Source organism: Ranitomeya imitator, chromosome 2 (genome assembly GCF_032444005.1).
Source record: "Ranitomeya imitator isolate aRanImi1 chromosome 2, aRanImi1.pri, whole genome shotgun sequence".
Taxonomy (NCBI): Eukaryota; Metazoa; Chordata; class Amphibia; order Anura; family Dendrobatidae; genus Ranitomeya; species Ranitomeya imitator.
The window spans coordinates 623,067,204-623,089,299 of record NC_091283.1 but is presented as its reverse complement, the minus strand read 5'-3'; the positions used below and the strand labels follow the sequence as shown (position 1 = coordinate 623,089,299).

The following is a 22,096-nucleotide window of genomic DNA, read 5'->3' as shown; positions in this document are numbered from 1 at the left end:
GAATTCAGGGGCGTTGCTCTCTCTGTTTGGCAGGAGTCAGTTGCTAGGTAGTTAGGGAGAGTTAGACAGTTGGTGAGAGGAGAGTGAGGAAGGAACGCTGGGGCTAATTCTGCAGCTCCTGGGAAGGAAAGAGAAAGCAGAGCAACTTGTAAAGAGACTGCCTTTGCTCCTTCCTCGTTTCAAAGTGAAGAGCTGGAGAGAGAAGTTGTGACTGAACTTCCTCCACGCTGAGAACATATACCGGTAGCCGGAAGACCGAGGTTGTGGGGATAATTTCATGGCCCACAGCAGAAACCGGCAGACAGCTAGATTTCAAGTTACCTGTCCACTATTAACATCCGAGGACCCAGTAACAGATAGAGCCCGGGTCGTGATAGACATCCTGTAAAAAGGCTCGAGTTACCGGTCGTGCGGGTTGGTGTCCTACCTAAAGGGGGACAGAGAGAGAACGTAAAGGGGGACAGAGAGAGAACGTGAGGACCTTGTGCGAGGCCTAAGGCAGCAAGGGACTACAGCACCACAGCGCTAGAAGGAAGGCTTCCAACTCCACCTAGTTAGGGGGATTCCTGAGATGCTTCCAAGCCAGCCGGACCACCACAATCTCTTGTGATCCAGTACCCTGGACTGTCGCTGCCTTAAACCAAGTAAAAAGGTAAAGAGACTTCAACCTTGTGTCCTCTGTTTCTTACTACACCACCTATCACCATCTTCATCTATTACACCGGGAGCTCTGGGGACCTACTTCACCTGTGGGAAGCCATGCCATCCCTGCTGCCATAACATCACCCCAGTGGACCCCTTTAAGCAGCGTTGGTAACCCCTGACCGAATACCACAGGTGGCGTCACAAACTTTTATTATTTCACAAACCCCTTTAAAGGCCGTCCTTTTAACATGGGGGCCCAGGGCTACGGCCCGGGTCGCCGCGACACATCCCTTTAAGTACCGAACCCGGCAGGTATGGACTGGGGCTGAAATTCAGCCCTGGCATTTGAAATCACACAGGCCCATGTTTTCTCCGTCCCCAAGCACCAGAACAATATTTCTAATGATACCGGGCCTGCTGGGGAAAGTGATGGAGTCAGCGACTTTGTGCTCCGTCACAACACTTAACAGTATGGGCGTCTTGAGAACACCGATTCTGCTAACAATGTAGCAGACAAGGCAGCCCATGACAAAACAGGCCCTTCTGGCATTTGCCAGATGGCCAGTCCGGGATCCAGTACCGAGTACCCCAGGGCCCTGGCGGGCGACTCACAACCTCTGGGATGAGTGGCCTGATACACTAGAGCAACCTGTGGGAGGCATGGCCTGATACAGACTAGAGCAACCTGTGGGAGGCGTGACCTGACACACTGGAGCAACCTACGGGAGGCGTGACCTGATACACTGGAGCAACCTACGGGAGGCGTGACCTGATACACTAGAGCAACCTGTGGGAGGCGTGACCTGACACACTGGAGCAACCTACGGGAGGCGTGGCCTGATACACTAGAGCAACCTGTGGGAGGCGTGACCTGACACACTGGAGCAACCTACGGGAGGCGTGACCTGATACACTGGAGCAACCTACGGGAGGCATGGCCTGATACACTAGAGCAACCTACGGGAGGCATGGCCTGATACAGACTAGAGCAACCTGTGGGAGGCATGGCCTGATACAGACTAGAGCAACCTACGGGAGGCGTGGCCTGATACAGACTAGAGCAACCTGTGGGAGGCGTGACCTGACACACTGGAGCAACCTACGGGAGGCGTGACCTGATACACTAGAGCAACCTGTGGGAGGCGTGACCTGACACACTGGAGCAACCTACGGGAGGCGTGGCCTGACACACTGGAGCAACCTACGGGAGGCGTGGCCTGATACAGACTAGAGCAACCTGTGGGAGGCGTGACCTGACACACTGGAGCAACCTACGGGAGGCGTGACCTGATACACTAGAGCAACCTGTGGGAGGCGTGACCTGACACACTGGAGCAACCTACGGGAGGCGTGGCCTGACACACTGGAGCAACCTACGGGAGGCGTGACCTGATACAGACTAGAGCAACCTGTGGGAGGCATGGCCTGATACAGACTAGAGCAACCTGTGGGAGGCGTGGCCTGATACAGACTAGAGCAACCTGTGGGAGGCGTGACCTGACACACTGGAGCAACCTACGGGAGGCGTGACCTGATACACTAGAGCAACCTGTGGGAGGCGTGACCTGACACACTGGAGCAACCTACGGGAGGCGTGGCCTGACACACTGGAGCAACCTACGGGAGGCGTGACCTGATACAGACTAGAGCAACCTGTGGGAGGCATGGCCTGATACAGACTAGAGCAACCTGTGGGAGGCATGGCCTGATACAGACTAGAGCAACCTGTGGGAGGCGTGACCTGACACACTGGAGCAACCTACGGGAGGCGTGACCTGATACACTGGAGCAACCTACGGGAGGCGTGACCTGATACACTGGAGCAACCTACGGGAGGCGTGGCCTGACACACTGGAGCAACCTACGGGAGGCGTGGCCTGACACACTGGAGCAACCTACGGGAGGCGTGGCCTGACACACTGGAGCAACCTACGGGAGGCGTGGCCTGACACACTGGAGCAATCTATGGGAGGCGTGACCTGACACACTTGAGCAACCTACGGGAGGCGTGGCCTGACACACTGGAGCAACCTACGGGAGGCGTGGCCTGACACACTGGAGCAACCTACGGGAGGCGTGGCCTGACACACTGGAGCAACCTACGGGAGGCGTGGCCTGACACACTGGAGCAACCTACGGGAGGCGTGGCCTGACACACTGGAGCAACCTACGGGAGGCGTGACCTGATACAGACTAGAGCAACCTGTGGGAGGCATGGCCTGATACAGACTAGAGCAACCTGTGGGAGGCGTGGCCTGATACAGACTAGAGCAACCTGTGGGAGGCGTGACCTGACACACTGGAGCAACCTACGGGAGGCGTGACCTGATACACTAGAGCAACCTGTGGGAGGCGTGACCTGACACACTGGAGCAACCTACGGGAGGCGTGACCTGATACACTAGAGCAACCTGTGGGAGGCGTGGCCTGACACACTGGAGCAACCTACGGGAGGCGTGACCTGATACAGACTAGAGCAACCTGTGGGAGGCATGGCCTGATACAGACTAGAGCAACCTGTGGGAGGCATGGCCTGATACAGACTAGAGCAACCTGTGGGAGGCGTGACCTGACACACTGGAGCAACCTACGGGAGGCGTGACCTGATACACTGGAGCAACCTACGGGAGGCGTGACCTGATACACTGGAGCAACCTACGGGAGGCGTGGCCTGACACACTGGAGCAACCTACGGGAGGCGTGGCCTGACACACTGGAGCAACCTACGGGAGGCGTGGCCTGACACACTGGAGCAACCTACGGGAGGCGTGGCCTGACACACTGGAGCAATCTATGGGAGGCGTGACCTGACACACTTGAGCAACCTACGGGAGGCGTGGCCTGACACACTGGAGCAACCTACGGGAGGCGTGGCCTGACACACTGGAGCAACCTACGGGAGGCGTGGCCTGACACACTGGAGCAACCTACGGGAGGCGTGGCCTGACACACTGGAGCAACCTACGGGAGGCGTGGCCTGACACACTGGAGCAACCTACGGGAGGCGTGGCCTGACACACTGGAGCAACCTACGGGAGGCGTGGCCTGACACACGAGCAATCTACGGGAGGCGTGGCCTGACACACGAGCAATCTATGGGAGGCGTGACCTGACACACGAGCAATCTATGGGAGGCGTGGCCTGACACACGAGCAATCTACGGGAGGCGTGGCCTGACACACGAGCAACCTACGGGAGGCGTGACCTGATACACTAGAGCAACCTGTGGGAGGCGTGGCCTGACACACTGGAGCAACCTACGGGAGGCGTGGCCTGATACAGACTAGAGCAACCTGTGGGAGGCATGGCCTGATACAGACTAGAGCAACCTGTGGGAGGCGTGACCTGACACACTGGAGCAACCTACGGGAGGCATGGCCTGATACAGACTAGAGCAACCTGTGGGAGGCATGGCCTGATACAGACTAGAGCAACCTGTGGGAGGCGTGACCTGACACACTGGAGCAACCTACGGGAGGCATGGCCTGATACACTGGAGCAACCTACGGGAGGCGTGACCTGATACAGACTAGAGCAACCTGTGGGAGGCATGGCCTGATACAGACTAGAGCAACCTGTGGGAGGCGTGACCTGACACACTGGAGCAACCTACGGGAGGCATGGCCTGATACAGACTAGAGCAACCTGTGGGAGGCATGGCCTGATACAGACTAGAGCAACCTGTGGGAGGCGTGACCTGACACACTGGAGCAACCTACGGGAGGCGTGACCTGATACACTGGAGCAACCTACGGGAGGCGTGACCTGATACACTGGAGCAACCTACGGGAGGCGTGGCCTGACACACTGGAGCAACCTACGGGAGGCGTGGCCTGACACACTGGAGCAACCTACGGGAGGCGTGGCCTGACACACTGGAGCAACCTACGGGAGGCGTGGCCTGACACACTGGAGCAATCTATGGGAGGCGTGACCTGACACACTTGAGCAACCTACGGGAGGCGTGGCCTGACACACTGGAGCAACCTACGGGAGGCGTGGCCTGACACACTGGAGCAACCTACGGGAGGCGTGGCCTGACACACTGGAGCAACCTACGGGAGGCGTGGCCTGACACACTGGAGCAACCTACGGGAGGCGTGGCCTGACACACTGGAGCAACCTACGGGAGGCGTGGCCTGACACACTGGAGCAACCTACGGGAGGCGTGGCCTGACACACTGGAGCAACCTACGGGAGGCGTGGCCTGACACACGAGCAATCTATGGGAGGCGTGACCTGACACACGAGCAATCTACGGGAGGCGTGGCCTGACACACGAGCAATCTATGGGAGGCGTGACCTGACACACGAGCAATCTACGGGCGGGCTGACACAGTAGAGCACCCAGTGGGGATGAGCACTGTAGTGTACTGTGCAGATATGTGACGCTCATATATACACCCCGCCCTGTCCCTGCTATAGCGCCATCACCGGCGTCCCGTCCACACTCACCTATCAGCCGCCGCGCTCAGCTGAGCTCCCGAGTCCCGCCCCCTGGAGTCTGCACAGTGCGGGCCGGACGGAGACTGGGAGTAAGTATCGCGGGATGTGGGATCACGTGACCGGCTCTCGGTGGCGCCGTGATGTCACTCTGGAGGTTGGGGTGCCGGGGTCTCGGTGTGTGGGCTCTGCGGGCACCGACGAGATGTTGTCCCTGGGGGGCCCGGGGATTCAGGGGTCAAAACCAACGGCAGCAGCAGGACTGGAGGACGCGGAACAAGACTGTGGTGACCTACGTGACCGCTGCGGTGGTGGGGATGGTGGGCATGTCCTATGCCGCAGTGCCCCTGTACCGCCTGTACTGCCAGGTACGGTCTGTGTGCCCTCTATATGTGTGATGTGCCCGCTACTGCCCCCTATGGGTGTATAGTATGCTGAGTGCCCTCTACATGTGTGCTGTACCCGCTACTGCCCCCTATGGGTGTATATTATACTGTATGCCACCTACATGTGTGCTGTGCCCGCTACTGCCCCCTGTGTGTATATAGTATACTGTATGCCATCTCCATGTGTGCTGTGCCCACTACTGCCCCCTATGGGTATATAGTATACTGTATGCCATCTCCATGTGTGCTGTGCCCGCTACTGCCCCCTATGTGTATAGCGTATGCTGTGTGCCACCTCCATGTGTGCTGTGCCCGCTACTGCCCCCTGTGTGTATATAGTATACTGTATGCCCTCTAAATGTGTGCTGTGCCCACTACTGCCCCCTATGGGTATATAGTATACTGTATGCCATCTCCATGTGTGCTGTGCCCGCTACTGCCCCCTATGTGTATATCGTATGCTGTGTGCCACCTCCATGTGTGCTGTGCCCGCTACTGCCCCCTGTGTGTATATAGTATACTGTATGCCCTCTAAATGTGTGCTGTGCCCACTACTGCCCCCTATGGGTATATAGTATACTGTATGCCATCTCCATGTGTGCTGTGCCCACTACTGCCCCCTGTGTGTATATAGTATACTGTATGCCCTCTAAATGTGTGCTGTGCCCACTACTGCCCCCTATGGGTATATAGTATACTGTATGCCATCTCCATGTGTGCTGTGCCCGCTACTGCCCCCTGTGTGTATATAGTATACTGTATGCCCTCTAAATGTGTGCTGTGCCCACTACTGCCCCCTATGGGTATATAGTATACTGTATGCCACCTCCATGTGTGCTGTGCCCGCTACTGCCCCCTGTGTGTATATAAGTATACTGTATGCCACCTCCATGTGTGCTGTGCCCGCTACTGCCCCCTATGGGTATATAGTATACTGTATGCCATCTCCATGTGTGCTGTGCCCGCTACTGCCCCCTATGTGTATATCGTATGCTGTGTGCCACCTCCATGTGTGCTGTGCCCGCTACTGCCCCCTGTGTGTATATAGTATACTGTATGCCCTCTAAATGTGTGCTGTGCCCACTACTGCCCCCTATGGGTATATAGTATACTGTATGCCATCTCCATGTGTGCTGTGCCCACTACTGCCCCCTGTGTGTATATAGTATACTGTATGCCCTCTAAATGTGTGCTGTGCCCACTACTGCCCCCTATGGGTATATAGTATACTGTATGCCATCTCCATGTGTGCTGTGCCCGCTACTGCCCCCTGTGTGTATATAGTATACTGTATGCCCTCTAAATGTGTGCTGTGCCCACTACTGCCCCCTATGGGTATATAGTATACTGTATGCCATCTCCATGTGTGCTGTGCCCACTACTGCCCCCTGTGTGTATATAAGTATACTGTATGCCACCTCCATGTGTGCTGTGCCCGCTACTGCCCCCTGTGTGTATATAAGTATACTGTATGCCACCTCCATGTGTGCTGTGCCCACTACTGCCCCCTATGGGTATATAGTATACTGTATGCCATCTCCATGTGTGCTGTGCCCGCTACTGCCCCCTATGTGTATATCGTATGCTGTGTGCCACCTCCATGTGTGCTGTGCCCGCTACTGCCCCCTGTGTGTATATAGTATACTGTATGCCCTCTAAATGTGTGCTGTGCCCACTACTGCCCCCTATGGGTATATAGTATACTGTATGCCATCTCCATGTGTGCTGTGCCCACTACTGCCCCCTGTGTGTATATAGTATACTGTATGCCCTCTAAATGTGTGCTGTGCCCACTACTGCCCCCTATGGGTATATAGTATACTGTATGCCATCTCCATGTGTGCTGTGCCCGCTACTGCCCCCTGTGTGTATATAGTATACTGTATGCCCTCTAAATGTGTGCTGTGCCCACTACTGCCCCCTATGGGTATATAGTATACTGTATGCCATCTCCATGTGTGCTGTGCCCACTACTGCCCCCTGTGTGTATATAAGTATACTGTATGCCACCTCCATGTGTGCTGTGCCCGCTACTGCCCCCTGTGTGTATATAAGTATACTGTATGCCACCTCCATGTGTGCTGTGCCCACTACTGCCCCCTATGGGTATATAGTATACTGTATGCCATCTCCATGTGTGCTGTGCCCACTACTGCCCCCTATGGGTATATAGTATACTGTATGCCATCTCCATGTGTGCTGTGCCCGCTACTGCCCCCTATGTGTATATCGTATGCTGTGTGCCACCTCCATGTGTGCTGTGCCCGCTCCTGCCCCCTGTGTGTATATAGTATACTGTATGCCCTCTAAATGTGTGCTGTGCCCACTACTGCCCCCTATGGGTATATAGTATACTGTATGCCATCTCCATGTGTGCTGTGCCCACTACTGCCCCCTGTGTGTATATAGTATACTGTATGCCCTCTAAATGTGTGCTGTGCCCACTACTGCCCCCTATGGGTATATAGTATACTGTATGCCATCTCCATGTGTGCTGTGCCCGCTACTGCCCCCTGTGTGTATATAGTATACTGTATGCCCTCTAAATGTGTGCTGTGCCCACTACTGCCCCCTATGGGTATATAGTATACTGTATGCCATCTCCATGTGTGCTGTGCCCACTACTGCCCCCTGTGTGTATATAAGTATACTGTATGCCACCTCCATGTGTGCTGTGCCCGCTACTGCCCCCTGTGTGTATATAAGTATACTGTATGCCACCTCCATGTGTGCTGTGCCCGCTACTGCCCCCTATGGGTATATAGTATACTGTATGCCATCTCCATGTGTGCTGTGCCCGCTACTGCCCCCTATGTGTATATCGTATGCTGTGTGCCACCTCCATGTGTGCTGTGCCCGCTACTGCCCCCTGTGTGTATATAGTATACTGTATGCCCTCTAAATGTGTGCTGTGCCCACTACTGCCCCCTATGGGTATATAGTATACTGTATGCCATCTCCATGTGTGCTGTGCCCACTACTGCCCCCTGTGTGTATATAGTATACTGTATGCCCTCTAAATGTGTGCTGTGCCCACTACTGCCCCCTATGGGTATATAGTATACTGTATGCCATCTCCATGTGTGCTGTGCCCGCTACTGCCCCCTGTGTGTATATAGTATACTGTATGCCCTCTAAATGTGTGCTGTGCCCACTACTGCCCCCTATGGGTATATAGTATACTGTATGCCATCTCCATGTGTGCTGTGCCCACTACTGCCCCCTGTGTGTATATAAGTATACTGTATGCCACCTCCATGTGTGCTGTGCCCGCTACTGCCCCCTGTGTGTATATAAGTATACTGTATGCCACCTCCATGTGTGCTGTGCCCGCTACTGCCCCCTATGGGTATATAGTATACTGTATGCCATCTCCATGTGTGCTGTGCCCGCTACTGCCCCCTATGTGTATATCGTATGCTGTGTGCCACCTCCATGTGTGCTGTGCCCGCTACTGCCCCCTGTGTGTATATAGTATACTGTATGCCCTCTAAATGTGTGCTGTGCCCACTACTGCCCCCTATGGGTATATAGTATACTGTATGCCATCTCCATGTGTGCTGTGCCCACTACTGCCCCCTGTGTGTATATAGTATACTGTATGCCCTCTAAATGTGTGCCCACTACTGCCCCCTATGGGTATATAGTATACTGTATGCCATCTCCATGTGTGCTGTGCCCGCTACTGCCCCCTGTGTGTATATAGTATACTGTATGCCCTCTAAATGTGTGCTGTGCCCACTACTGCCCCCTATGGGTATATAGTATACTGTATGCCATCTCCATGTGTGCTGTGCCCACTACTGCCCCCTGTGTGTATATAAGTATACTGTATGCCACCTCCATGTGTGCTGTGCCCGCTACTGCCCCCTGTGTGTATATAAGTATACTGTATGCCACCTCCATGTGTGCTGTGCCCACTACTGCCCCCTATGGGTATATAGTATACTGTATGCCATCTCCATGTGTGCTGTGCCCACTACTGCCCCCTGTGTGTATATAGTATACTGTATGCCACCTCCATGTGTGCTGTGCCCGCTACTGCCCCCTATGGGTATATAGTATACTGTATGCCACCTCCATGTGTGCTGTGCCCGCTACTGCCCCCTATGTGTACATAGTATACTATACTGTCTGCCACCTTCATGTGTGATGTGCCCAGTACTGCCCTGTATGTACACAATGTATCCATGCCTGTTTTTTCCCCCATACTATCACTTGTCTATAGAATGGACTGTCTGACATGTACTGTATATTGTATGTACATTGTACCAATTATATACAGTTCTGTGCAAAAGCTTTAGGCACAAGTGGAAAAATGCTGCAAAATAAAGTCATTTTATACATATTTTTTACTAGTTTAATCAATTAGCAAAATGCAAACGTGAAATGTAATTTAGAGCAATATCTGGCCTGGCTGCCCATTGCCTTCATCAATTCTTGTAGGCTCAGTTACACACACATTTTGTAGGAATTCTGCAGGGAGATGCAACCGCAGATCTGTGGATGTAGGCTTGGTCAATTCCTTCTGCCTCTTTGATGGTGTTGAGATCAGGTCTGTGTGGCTGCCATATCATCACCTTCAGGATTCCCTCTTTTTTACACTGAAGGTAGTTCTTAATGACATAGGCTGTATGTTTGGACTCCTTGTCCTGCTGCAGGATATATTTGGAGCAATTCAATTGCGTCTCTGATGGTATTTGCATGATTGATAAGTATCTGCTATCATCTCTCGGCTTTGAGGAAACCAATAAATGGACAACGTTAAGGCCAGCATCTCCATCAGCTCTGAACTGGCAGGAGCCATTGGAATCCATCTACTATTCAGAGGTCTGGCCAAAAGTTTTCATTGAAGAATTTTTGCCAAAAGCCATACCTTCAACATTGAAATAAAACCAAGTGACTGAACTATGCATGAAAGCATAGGAACTGGACATGGAAAAATGACATCTGGTGCTCTGGACTGATTAGTCAAAATGTGATCTATTTGGCTGTTACAGAAGGTGGTTTGTATGCTTCTGCCTGAGAGTGGCACAATAATTAGTGTGCCTGCAGGCAACAGTCAAGCATGGTGGAGGTTCCTTTCAAGTTTGGGGCTACATTTCAGAAAATGGATTTGGAATTTCATCAATTTATGGTGTTTTTATTGCTGGAAAATACAGGCAGATCCGTATCCATCTTTATTCCTCATGCAAATACCATCAGGGTGGCATCTCATTGGCTCCAAATTTATTCTGCAGCAGTATAAAGACCCTAAACATACAACCAATGTCATTAAGAACTGTCCTCAGCGTGTAGTAGAACAACAAAGGATGATATGGACTCCAGTGTGCCCTGATCTCAACATCATTGAGATGTTTAGAGCAACCTTCTTGTCGAGTTTCGTAATAAACTGTGTGTAAGTGTACCTACAGCGGCAGCGGGGACCCTCTGTCCTAGTATCTGTCATGTATATTTAGTGGTGCCAGTGTAACCTATGCATACAGATAACACAATTTAAACATAAAATGCAGTTTATAATGAAGTTCTTAAATATTAAGTGAAAAAGAAATCCAAATCTACAGGGTCCTGTGTGAAAAAGTGATTGCCCCTCTCCCTTAAAACATAAACTAAATGTAGTTTGTCATCTTTGGGAAGCTGAGTTAAATCTACTCCTACGTGATGTGTATGCAGCAGTATCGGTGTCTCCTGTGTGATATACTTACAGCAGTATCAGTGTCTCTTATGTGATGTATATACAACAGTGTCGGGATGTCACTTGTGTGATGTATATAAATCCTTGTCGGGGTGTCTCCTATGTGATATAGAGCAGTCACGATGTCTCCTATGTGATGTGTATAGAGCAGTCACGGTGTCTCCTTTGTGATGTGTATAGAGCAGTCACGGTGTCTCCTTTGTGATGTGTATAGAGCAGTCACGGTGTCTCCTTTGTGATGTGTATAGAGCAGTCACGGTGTCTCCTTTGTGATGTGTATAGAGCAGTCACGGTGTCTCTTATGTGATGTGTATAGAGCAGTCACTGTGTCTCCTATGTGATGTGTATAGAGCAGTCACGGGGTCTCCTATGCGATGTGTATAGAGCAGTCACGGGGTCTCCTATGCGATGTGTATAGAGCAGTCACGGTGTCTCCTATCCGATGTGTATAGATCAGTCACGGTGTCTCCTATCTGATGTGTATAGAGCAGTCACGGTGTCTCCTATCCGATGTGTATAGAGCAGTCACGGTGTCTCCTATCTGATGTGTATAGAGCAGTCACGGTGTCTCCTATCTGATGTGTATAAATAGAATTTTTTTTTTGTTTTTAAGAAAGTGGCTCTATCACCAGATTTAACAATATACACTGCATACATTAGAAATTCAAATTCTTAGACCTGATGAGGCTGGTGTGTTTAAAAAAATATAATGTCCATATAAGAATGTCCTTACTTTTTCTTTTTGAAAGTTTCTTTGTCTGATATTAAACAGCTTATTTTAATATTTGTTTTCTAGAGCCATTCTGACATGGATTGCCAAAGTAAACACAACAGCCTCATCTGGTCAAATAGCTACTTTATAATGTCTGGTGTGCCTATGGTAAAATCTGATAACAGATCTGTTGTGTTTAGGCCACAGGCCTCGGAGGGACGGCCGTTGCCGGACATAGCTCAGAGCAGATTGAGTCTATGCAGCCGGTGAAGGACCGGGTGATTAAAATTACATTCAATGCAGATGTGCACGCCAGTCTACACTGGAACTTCAGACCGCAGCAAACCGAGATCTATGTAAGTATGTGATGACCTAAGCAGAGAAAACGCATCGTTTTACAACACCCGCGAAGTGAATGAGATTTCTGAAACCTCACTCACACGCTGCTTATTTTTTCCTTGCAGATTGGAGCCATCATATATATATATTTTTTTTTAATTTATTTATTTGGAACAGGTTATTTCTTTCAGCGTTTTTGCAGAATTTTTCACCTATTCAAATGAATGGGGGGGGGGGGGGGGGGGGGTGGAGGGAATGCACCAAATAACTTGCATATTTCAGTGTTTTCCACCCAAGCATCTGATTTTTGCAGCAGAAAAATCCCATATGATTGTGCCGTTTTGTTGGATTTAAAGTGTAAGATGGTCAAATTATTATTTTTTTTCCCCCCACAAAATAATTAATTGGTGCTGTTTAGTGATGAGCGAGTGTACTCGTTGCTCGGGTGGTCTCCGAGTATTTGTTAGTGATCGGAGATTAAGTTTTCATCCTGGCAGCTGAATGATTTACAGCTATTAGCCAGCTTGATTACATGTGGGGGTTTCCTAGCAATCAGGCAACCCCCACATGTACTTAGCCTGGCTAATAGCTGTAAATCATTCAGCTGCAGCGATGAAAACTTAATCTCTGAACACTATCAAATACTCGGAGGACCCCCGAGCAACGAGTACACTCGCTCATCACTAGTGCTGTTAAAAACGTTATCTCTGCGCTGTTCAGGACTACGGAGCGGACACTGATCTGCCTCCAAAGAATATTTTATATAAAAGGGGGATTTCCGAGTATGAAATGTATGACACATTTATAATAGCCGCTCTCCTGGTCTCCTTGCAGAGCTGTGTCTGATTACAGTGGCATGTAAAAGTTTGGGCACCCCTGGTCAAAATGACTGTTGTGATAAATAAAATAAAAACACAAGCGCTTTCTGTACAAAAAAAGGTTCTAATCAGTAAAACCAAGCCGCATCGGATAAAGGCAGTCTGCCCCTGTGCTTGTGATACTGTACTGTAAGAATGCAAACACTTGTGTAGCCTTGCGCTATGGGGCCAATATGACAATTACGGAACTGACCTGGAGGTGTATGGATAAAACGATCCTGCTCCACTTAGAGGATGAGATGCATTTCTAAGCAGCTCCGACTCCTTCATAAATGGCCAATTCGTAACAATAAATTTACTGTTGTCAAATATTAACATCGTGCTTATTCAGTTTCTCACCATCATATAAATACCGTATTTTTCGGACTATAAGACGCACCGGACCATAAGACGCACCCCAAATTTGTGGTGAAAATTGCAGAAAAAAAGATTTTTTTATAACATGGGGGTCCGTCTTATTGTCCGAATTTATAGTATCTTATGGCGGTGGCAGAGCAGGGTCACAGGAGGCAAGGTGTCGGCAGAGGTGGGGTGATGCTGGGATCAGGAGGTGCTGGGATCAGGAGGTGCTGGGATCAGGAGGTGCTGGGATCAGGAGGTGCTGGGATCAGGAGGTGCAGTGAGAGGTATGGCGTGAGAGGGGTCCATGGCGTACCATGCAGGCTTACCTAGGTGGCAGAGGTCCGGTGGCAGAGGTGCGGTGGCGGGGGTGTGGCGGCAGAGGAGGCGCAGTAAGCGGGGTCCCTTTCCCCGGTATGGTGATGCAGCAGGCCCGGTATGCAGCAGAGCCGGGTGAATCCTCTTGTTATCGGTGGGCGCGGCCATCTTCCTGAGGCCGCGCGTGTGCAGATGAAGCGCTCTGCTCCCGGGGCTTCAGGAAAATGGCCGCGGGAGGCCGCGCGTGCGCAGATGGAGATCGCGGTGGCCATTTTCCTGAAGCCCCGGGAAGCAGAGCACTCCATCTGCGCACGCGCGGCCTCCGGAAAATGGCCGCCACCACCGATAACAAGAGGATTCACCCGGCTCTGCTGCATACCGGGCCGGCTGCATCACCATACCGGGGAAAGGGACCCCGCTTACTGCGCCTCCTCTGCCGCCACACCCCCGCAACCGCACCTCTGCCACCGGACCTCTGCCACCGCACCTCTGCCACCTAGGTAAGCCTGCATTGCGACTATTAGACGCACCCCCCATTTTCCCCCCTTTTTTTGGGGGGAAAAAGTGCGTCTTTTAGTCCGAAAAATACGGTAATCAGATCACTTAGAGCAAAAACTATATTTATTAGAATACAATTAGAATATAGCAAATAACTTTTATAAACTCTTGTAAGTAAATATGTAATAAACACTGTTATGCAGTTAATAAGAAGAAATCTATAAATTTGTCCTCAGAAAAAGTATTGCCTCTGTCAGATCCTCCTTCATGGATGCCCTCAAATCTGATCTAATTATTTTGAGAGCAGAGAACAACCTCTCTACACTAACTTGGGTTGGTGGCAAAGCAGTAACCACTCGGGCAACATCTCTGACAATGTCAGGATACAGAGGAATCGCTTGTTGCACTGTCATTTTTGATGAACGGTCACATTTCTCAATTTCTTTAAGTGCACATGAAAAATTCTGCTGAAATGTACTGTCTGTGTTCTTTGATGGGGATGACTCTTCTATGCGGGAACGCTTTGCACGGTCCTTGTGATCCAAATATTTTTCAAAATTAAATTCTGTTGTTCCTCATGTACTCACAGTTAACTGATGCAAAGTTTGTTGAAAGGATAATACTTCTTACAGTCTTCCTCTTCTGAGTAGCAGCTGTGAGATGCTTGGAAGACGCACACCAAACATCTAGTCTAGAGGAGGAGCTTTACTAAGAATTTGCAACACATTTTCACTTTCAGTTTCATACATTGTAAGTAGGGGGGTTGGGGCAGCATGAGGTTAACCAAGTATATGATTAGATAAGGGCAGTGGAGAACAGTGACACACAAGAGGTAAGAAATGTCTCTATCTCCAGCAGAACTGCTTATCACTGTTGTTCATAGTTTGCTAGAACATATATATTTGAGTAACATTTATAAAATTCATATGAAAGTTCAATTATGAAATATTAATAAAAAATTTTTAAAGCTGGAGTCGGTACATTTCTACCGACTCCAACCAAAACTACCTCCGACTCCACGACTCCGACTCCACAGCCCTGCTTGGAGCCATGGGGTCTTTGCAGTGCAGCATGGGTGCTGTGGGGCAGTGGGTCGCTCCCCCTGCTAGCTCGCTATCACTCTGGAGGTGGTTTGCGCATGACACCACACTTTTTAGGTCAAGGAGTCAGTAAAAGGTTCACCGTGATGTTGCAGTGAGCTTCATGCTGTCTGAGCAGAATGTTAAACTAAGAACATCATGTTCATTTTTGCTTAGCTGCGATAGATCAATGTATGTTTTTTGCTGTGCAGTCCATGTTTTTCTTCTACAGTATACTACTGTCCATCATTACTTTAAAAGTGGAAATTCAGTCAAGTCTGCAAAATTGCTAGAACGTTGCCATCCTCACGAGCAGTCATGAAAACCATCAGTTGATATGATGAAACTAGCTCTCATAAGGAATGGCACATAAAATTAAGATGAAGAATTCACTCTGCTGCAGAGGAAATGTTCATCATAGTTAACAGTCTCAGAAACCGCAAATTGATAGCAGCTCTAATAGCAACCCTCATAAATGATACTCCGAGCAGACACATCTCAACATCATCTGTCCAGAGGAGATTGTGAGAAAAAGGTTGAAATGCTGTAAAGAAGTCTCTACTGATGACCACAAACAAGAGAGATGTTTTGGGCCAAGAAGACAAGGAGCGGACATCAGTGGAAATATGTATTGTGGTCTGATGAGTCAAAATTTTAGCATTTTGGTAACAACTGCCATGTTTTGTGAGATGCAGAAAAGGTGAACGGATAGTTTTTACTTGTGTGGTGCCCATTTGGAAGCATGGAGGGGTAGGTGTGATGGTGTTAGGGACACACCTGCCTAGTTTGGCTACCCCAGCATTCTGCAACCAAATGCCATCCCATCTAGTTTTCACTTGGTGGGACCATCATTTAAGTTGCATCCATACAATGATGCACAACACTCCATCAGAACATGTAAGGGTTTGGTGACCAAGGAGAAGGATGAAGCACTGCGTCAGATGAAATAGACTCAACAATCACCTGAACTCTACACAATTGAGATGGTTTTGGAAGAGTTGTACAACAAAATGAAGGTAAACCAACCAACAAGTTGTCAACACCTCTGGGAAATCACTCAAAATGTTTGGAAACCATTCCAGGTGATGACCTGATAAGGCTACTTGAGAGAATGCCAAGGGCGGTGTAAAACTGTTATCAGTGTAACAGGGTGGTATTATGAGGAGTCTAAGGTTTAGCACATATTCTGGTTTGTTTTACATTTGTTTCTTTACTCATTATTTCCATAAGTGTTCCTTCATGGTTTTGCTGCCTTTAAAGAAGTTTTCCACTTCTTGGACAACCCCTTCTCATACCCCCACGCTTGGCCACGATAAAATAAAAAACTTGTATTCGCCTCCCGTGTCGGAAACCATTCCAGAGATGTCCGCACTTGTGTGGTTATGATACGTGAACCTGGCTCCCAATCAGCACTCGTGTTACTGGCCCTGCCTTTGGACAAATCAAACATCAAGAGGAATTTGGAGCTATGGCTGCTTTCTCACTTCCTCTTGATGTTCAATTTGTCCCAAGGTGGAGACAGTGATGTCAAAGTAGATTGGACGCCCTGGTCACTTGTCATAACAACCACACTGGAGCTCCGGGAACGCAAGTTCCGACACTGCTGGACGGACGTTGTGAATTAAATGCAAGACGTGGGCAGCGGATGCAGTTTTTCGACGCATCCGCTGCCCATTCTGCAGTCTTGGGAGGAGGGGGCGGAGTTGCAGCCGCGCATGCACGGTCGAAAATGGCAGACGCGACGCACAAAAAAAGTTACATTGAACGTTTTTTTGTGACGGTCCGCCAAAACACGACAGGTCCGTCGCATGACGGATGCGACGTGTGGCGATCCGTCGCTAATACAAGTTTATGGGCAAAAACCGCATCCTGCGAGCACATTTGCAGGATCCGTTTTTGCCCTAAACGACGGATTGCGGCGGATTGCAAATGACGGAAGTGTGAAAGAGGCCTTAGAACTATCAAGCAAAAGTTCTGCAGTAACACTTTCACCTATCGGTGATTTGTTCTGGAGTATACACAGCTATCGCTATATTTACAAATAGAGATAATCAGGTATTTGAGCACACAGGTCCTGAATTTAGAGACTTGGTTAGGAGACCTCTTCTGAAAGTGGTGAATTTACAAAATTTATAACAGCAACTCTTCAGACGCTGAAAAGGAGCGAGGTGAGCAGCTAACTGCTGTATAAAAATCACTGGGCTGGGATGTTAAGAGTAAAACTATGTGCACACGTTCAGGTTTTTTCGCTTTTTTTCGCGCTAAAAACGCTATAAAAACTCGTTAAAAACGCATACATTACATTATGCATTCTATCATTTAGAATGCATTCTGCATGTTTTGTGCACATGGATGCGTTTTTTTTCCGCAAAAAAAACGCATCGCAGTAAAAAAATGAGCATGTTCATTATTTTTGCGGATTTTCTGCGTTTTTCCCGCAATTCTAGGCATTTGGGAAAAAACGCACAAAAAACGCGGTAAAAACGCATGCGGATTTCTGGCAGAAATGTCTGGGTTTTTGTCAGGAAAATTTCTGCAAGAAATCCTGACGTATGCACATACCCTTAATGTCTCTCCTGGAATGTAACTACTGCATACTCTCAGGTATTTGGTGGTTAAGCCCTATGGAAATGAGCTGTCAACAATGAAAGAAAAAGTCTTGCCTTAGAAGAGAATGATGTCAGGATAAGCAAGTCAATTGCAAACTTGCTTACTTTCATGCAGTCTAACTGATTAGAGCAATTTAATAACTTGAGAATACCCCCTTTATGGGCAGCTGTTTTATGTGAGTTGCAGAACCTTAAGGCCATGTTCACACGTTCCATATTTGGCGAGTTTTTTACCTCGGTATTTGTAAGCCAAAACCAGGAGTGGGTAATAAATACAGAAGTGGTGCATATGTTTCTATTATACTTTTCCTCTGATTGTTCCTCTCCTGGTTTTGACTTATAAATATTGAGGTAAAATACTGACCAAATACTGAACGTGGCCTTAATATGAATGTTAATAACAATCTGTTCAGACACCTGTTTTTGTCTCTGCAGTTAGTTCCAGGCGAAACCGCATTAGCATTCTACAAGGCAAAAAATTCAACTGACAAGCCAGTGATAGGAATTTCCACTTACAACGTGATACCCTATGAAGCTGGACAATATTTTAACAAAATTCAGGTGAGACAATAGATAAAGAGCATTTCCTGTACATGAAATTTATAGATATAAAATCTGTCCTTCTGGAACAGCTAAGACACATCCTGAGTACTGTCATTGCAGCTGTCCTAGGCTCCCGAGTGGTACATGACTCCATGTTAGGCGGACTTGACCATTCAGGAGTCTAGATAGTTGTGGCTGTTCTCATGGAACAGCGCAGACGCTTGGGTCGAAAGGAATAGTGCCCTTGTTTATACTTTTTAACCAAAGTTATTTGCTGCTTTAGTGCATTGGTAGGGCATATGTCCATACAGTTCATCAGAGGAAAGGGGGCTGTGAGGGTATTCAAAGAAGCATCAAAAGTGAAAAACGCTCCTTTATGAGACTGGACCAATGTTCAGTTAAGTATTTTTATACATGAGGGTTTGTGGTTCTTCTAATTAGTATAATGACTCTTATCACTCAAACACTACTTTTTCGTCTCATTCTTGTCTGTTGGTGTTCCTCTCTGGGACCCATAGTTTTCTTCATTTCTACTCTCAGCCAGTAAAGGATCCTAGATTCCCACAGCTTACAGTACCATTCTTACACTGAGTACACATAAAAGGGTTGTCCACTACTTTGACAACGCCTTCTCAATCCCTATCCCTATGTTTCCCCTTTTAAAATAACGCGTATACTCTCCTCCCATGCCGACGATCTTCCAGGGGTGTCTGGATATCAACCACAGTATGTCTCCACTCTTTCCTTAGGTGAGAAACTTTGACTCTGTCCTGTGTTTTTTATTTTGCAGTGCTTCTGTTTTGAAGAACAGAGATTGAACCCACATGAAGAGGTGGATATGCCGGTGTTTTTCTTCATTGACCCAGAATTTGCAGAAGACCCGAGAATGGCCTCAGTAGAGAACATTATGTTATCTTATACCTTTTTTGAAGCCAAGGAAGGCCACAAGTTACCAGTCCCCGGCTACAATTGATCTTACTGTATTTACTGACTGCTGCTCTATATGGACTGCCTATAAAGTTAACAAATCACCAGAACTAAATACCTCTAAATTTTTATAATTAAATTAAGGAAAATGTACAAAATGTGCTGACTTCATCTTTTGCTGCGACACAGGCTGAATGCAGAAGGATCTTGGCTTTTAGTATTCTTTGTGGTTATCTATATTATTTATTTATTATTTTTTTTATTATTCTATATTAATAACATTGGAAACATTGCAAAGCCGCAACTCGGCCAACAGCATACCCAGCCAAAGTGAAAATTACAAACTGCAAATACATCGATTAAATCTGTAATACCTAAAGCACAAAATTGGTGCACCTGACACAGTAGTTAAAGGGCATGGACATTGAGTTTTCGTTAATTAACCAGATTCCCTGATGGGTTAAATAGGGTGTAGTGGGATAGCAGAGAATAAGGGTATGTGCACACGATGCAGATTTAGTGCAGAAAAATCTGCTGCAGTTCTGCACTAAATCTGCATCTCCTGGCAGAATCTGCAGGTGCGTTTTTGATGCGTTTTTGGAGCATAAATCTGCACAAAAAACGCATCAAAAACGCATGAAAAACGCATCAAAAACGCACCTGCAGATTTCTATTATGGAGGGGTGCAGAAACGCTGCAGAACTGCACAAAAGAAGTGACAGGCACTTCTTTGAAAACTGCAGCGTTTCTGCGCAGATTTTTCTGCACAGCTTTTTTTTTTTCCCATTGATTTACATTGTACTGTGATCACAGTGCAGTTCTGCAGCGTTTCTGCTGCAGAAAAATCTGCAGCAGTTCTGCACTAAATCTGCATCGTGTGCACATACCCTAAGACTGGGGGAAAAAAAAGAAAAACCAGGTGATTGTCCATGACATGTTGAGAGCGAAACTACTTTTGTCTGAGCAACGCTGTAGTTAACCAGGTATGAGAGCTTCTCGTGATTCGACCAGCATTCTATGATGTCTTGGACAACCAACCAATGATACCAGGTCTTGGTAAAGGAGGAGATTGAGTTCTGTGGCAATATCAGGTACTTCATCCTCATAATCATATTCTCACTGATCCCTCAACCTAACAAGAGATTTGGGTACCTCCACGTGACAGGAATGCATGAGCGGTGCTGCATTCATCAGGTGCTGAAGGAGAGAGCTTGTGTCTTTGGGTAGGAATTTCACAGTGGTGCACTATAAGTAGTTCGGGAGCAAGAGCGAGTTGGAAGTCATGGTGCACCGCAAAAACAAAATTCCGTTGTTTTTGCGGCCCCATTGATTTTCAATGGGGGCAGTGTCCGTAAGCCGAGAAAAGGATCAAGCAGGCACGATCTTTTTTCACGGCCTTAAATACTGCCCTCACAGCGCACCATGAAATTATTGCGGCTCGTTTTTGCGGCCCCATAGAAATCTATTGGGGCCGCAAAACAGCGGTATGTGCAAAAGAAACCTAAAGGTGAGCAAAGTAGTTGTAAAAACGTTCCCCAATCTCAAATTTGGTACGAACGTGGCGCATTCAGATTCATATTCGGTTTCTTGAGCATTTTTCCTCAAAGTTGGCAAAATTCGGTCACAGATCGGTAAATTATTGTGTTTCCAACAATGCTTGTGTTTTGACTTTATCTAGGATAGTGGTGCTATATGATGAGAGGGGGGAAGGGCTTTATGAGGGGAGGAGGTGTGTATGGTTCAGAGGAGCGTCTGAGCATAATTTTTTATTTTTTTTTTAATTTAATGTGGGTACATTCCGGCAACCAATCTGCATAGAAACCACAACATAATGATACAAGGGCTTCTATGATTGGCTGCCTAAGTCACATGTCCCTTTCCATATAAAAAGCGGACATTTTTGTTTGCTGGTTTGTGCTAATAGTGTTGTGAAGTCGGTAGTCCACGTTTCATACTAGGACCCTAGAAGGTAGAGAGCATGCGATTTTATAATTTTGGATAAATAGAAGAGGAATACCTGTGAAGACTCTGACTTCAAGGATAGATTTCAGAGAGGCAGATTTTAAGGGACTCTGAAAGAGAATCGTAGGGATCCAATGGCTGAATATCTAAGGACAAAAATGTCTAGGAAGGATGGGAAACTTAAAAAAAAAAAAATGAGATTCTCAAAGCACAATTGTTAACAATTCCAAAAAGGGGGAAGAGTATGAAGCATTTAAGGAAACCCAGGATGGATGAACACAGAACTTAAACACCTGCTAAAAAGAAATAAATGTTTATCAAATGGAAAGAGGGATGCATATCTAAAGAAGAATATACTACTACTCTGTAGAACCTGCAGAGCACGAATCAGATTAGTAAAGCTGACAATGAATTAAGGCTTGCAAGAGACGTCAAAAGCAATAAAAATGGATTTTGGGGATATGTCAAAAGTAAAAGAAAAGTCAAAGATGCTATAGGATTTTTGCAGGATGAAAATGATGAAATGGTAAGAAAGGATGTTGAGAAGGCCGAACTTATAAATTCCTATTTTGCATCTATTTTTGCTAAGAAAGGAAATGTAACATTAACTGATCTTCACTGTCTTATTAAAGGAGTAGAAGAATCCAGGCTATCTATAAACAGATAGTGAGGGAATACTTAGCTAACAATGAATTCAAGTCTCCAGTTGCAGATTAATTACAC

At 47.8% G+C, this 22,096-nt stretch overlaps 2 protein-coding genes across 4 annotated transcripts in view; one reads left to right on the top strand and one right to left on the bottom strand.

Moving 5' to 3' along the window:
• The window catches only part of STXBP4 (syntaxin binding protein 4), a 131,906-nt gene extending 126,675 nt beyond the window's left edge, over nt 1-5,231 (bottom strand). For 2 of the 3 annotated variants that reach the window (XM_069752506.1, XM_069752507.1), the window contains exon 1: nt 5,101-5,231. Coding sequence is in view for 1 of the 3 variants with exons in the window: in XM_069752505.1 (XP_069608606.1) it covers nt 322-381 (60 nt within the window). In the remaining 2 variants the exon portion in view is untranslated. Of the gene's footprint in view, nt 1-321; nt 406-5,100 lie in introns of those variants that run through there. The other variant, XM_069752505.1, reaches the window with a different exon arrangement.
• On the top strand, nt 5,232-19,569 carry COX11 (cytochrome c oxidase copper chaperone COX11). Its single transcript, XM_069752508.1, has 4 exons — nt 5,232-5,456; nt 12,082-12,237; nt 18,377-18,502; nt 19,275-19,569. The coding sequence occupies exons 1-4, from the start codon at nt 5,232-5,234 to the stop codon at nt 19,455-19,457; spliced, it is 690 nt and encodes a 229-aa protein (XP_069608609.1). The 3' UTR covers nt 19,458-19,569.
• Nucleotides 19,570-22,096: the final 2,527 nt, after the last annotated feature.

Coding starts and splice junctions, on each gene's coding strand:
- COX11 (XM_069752508.1), top strand. CDS start 5,232: ATGTCACTCTGGAGGTTGGGGTGCCGGGGTCTCGGTGTGTGGGCTCTG. Junction 5,457..12,081: donor TGTACCGCCTGTACTGCCAG/GTACGGTCTGTG, acceptor TGTTGTGTTTAG/GCCACAGGCCTCGGAGGGAC. Junction 12,238..18,376: donor CGCAGCAAACCGAGATCTAT/GTAAGTATGTGA, acceptor TTGTCTCTGCAG/TTAGTTCCAGGCGAAACCGC.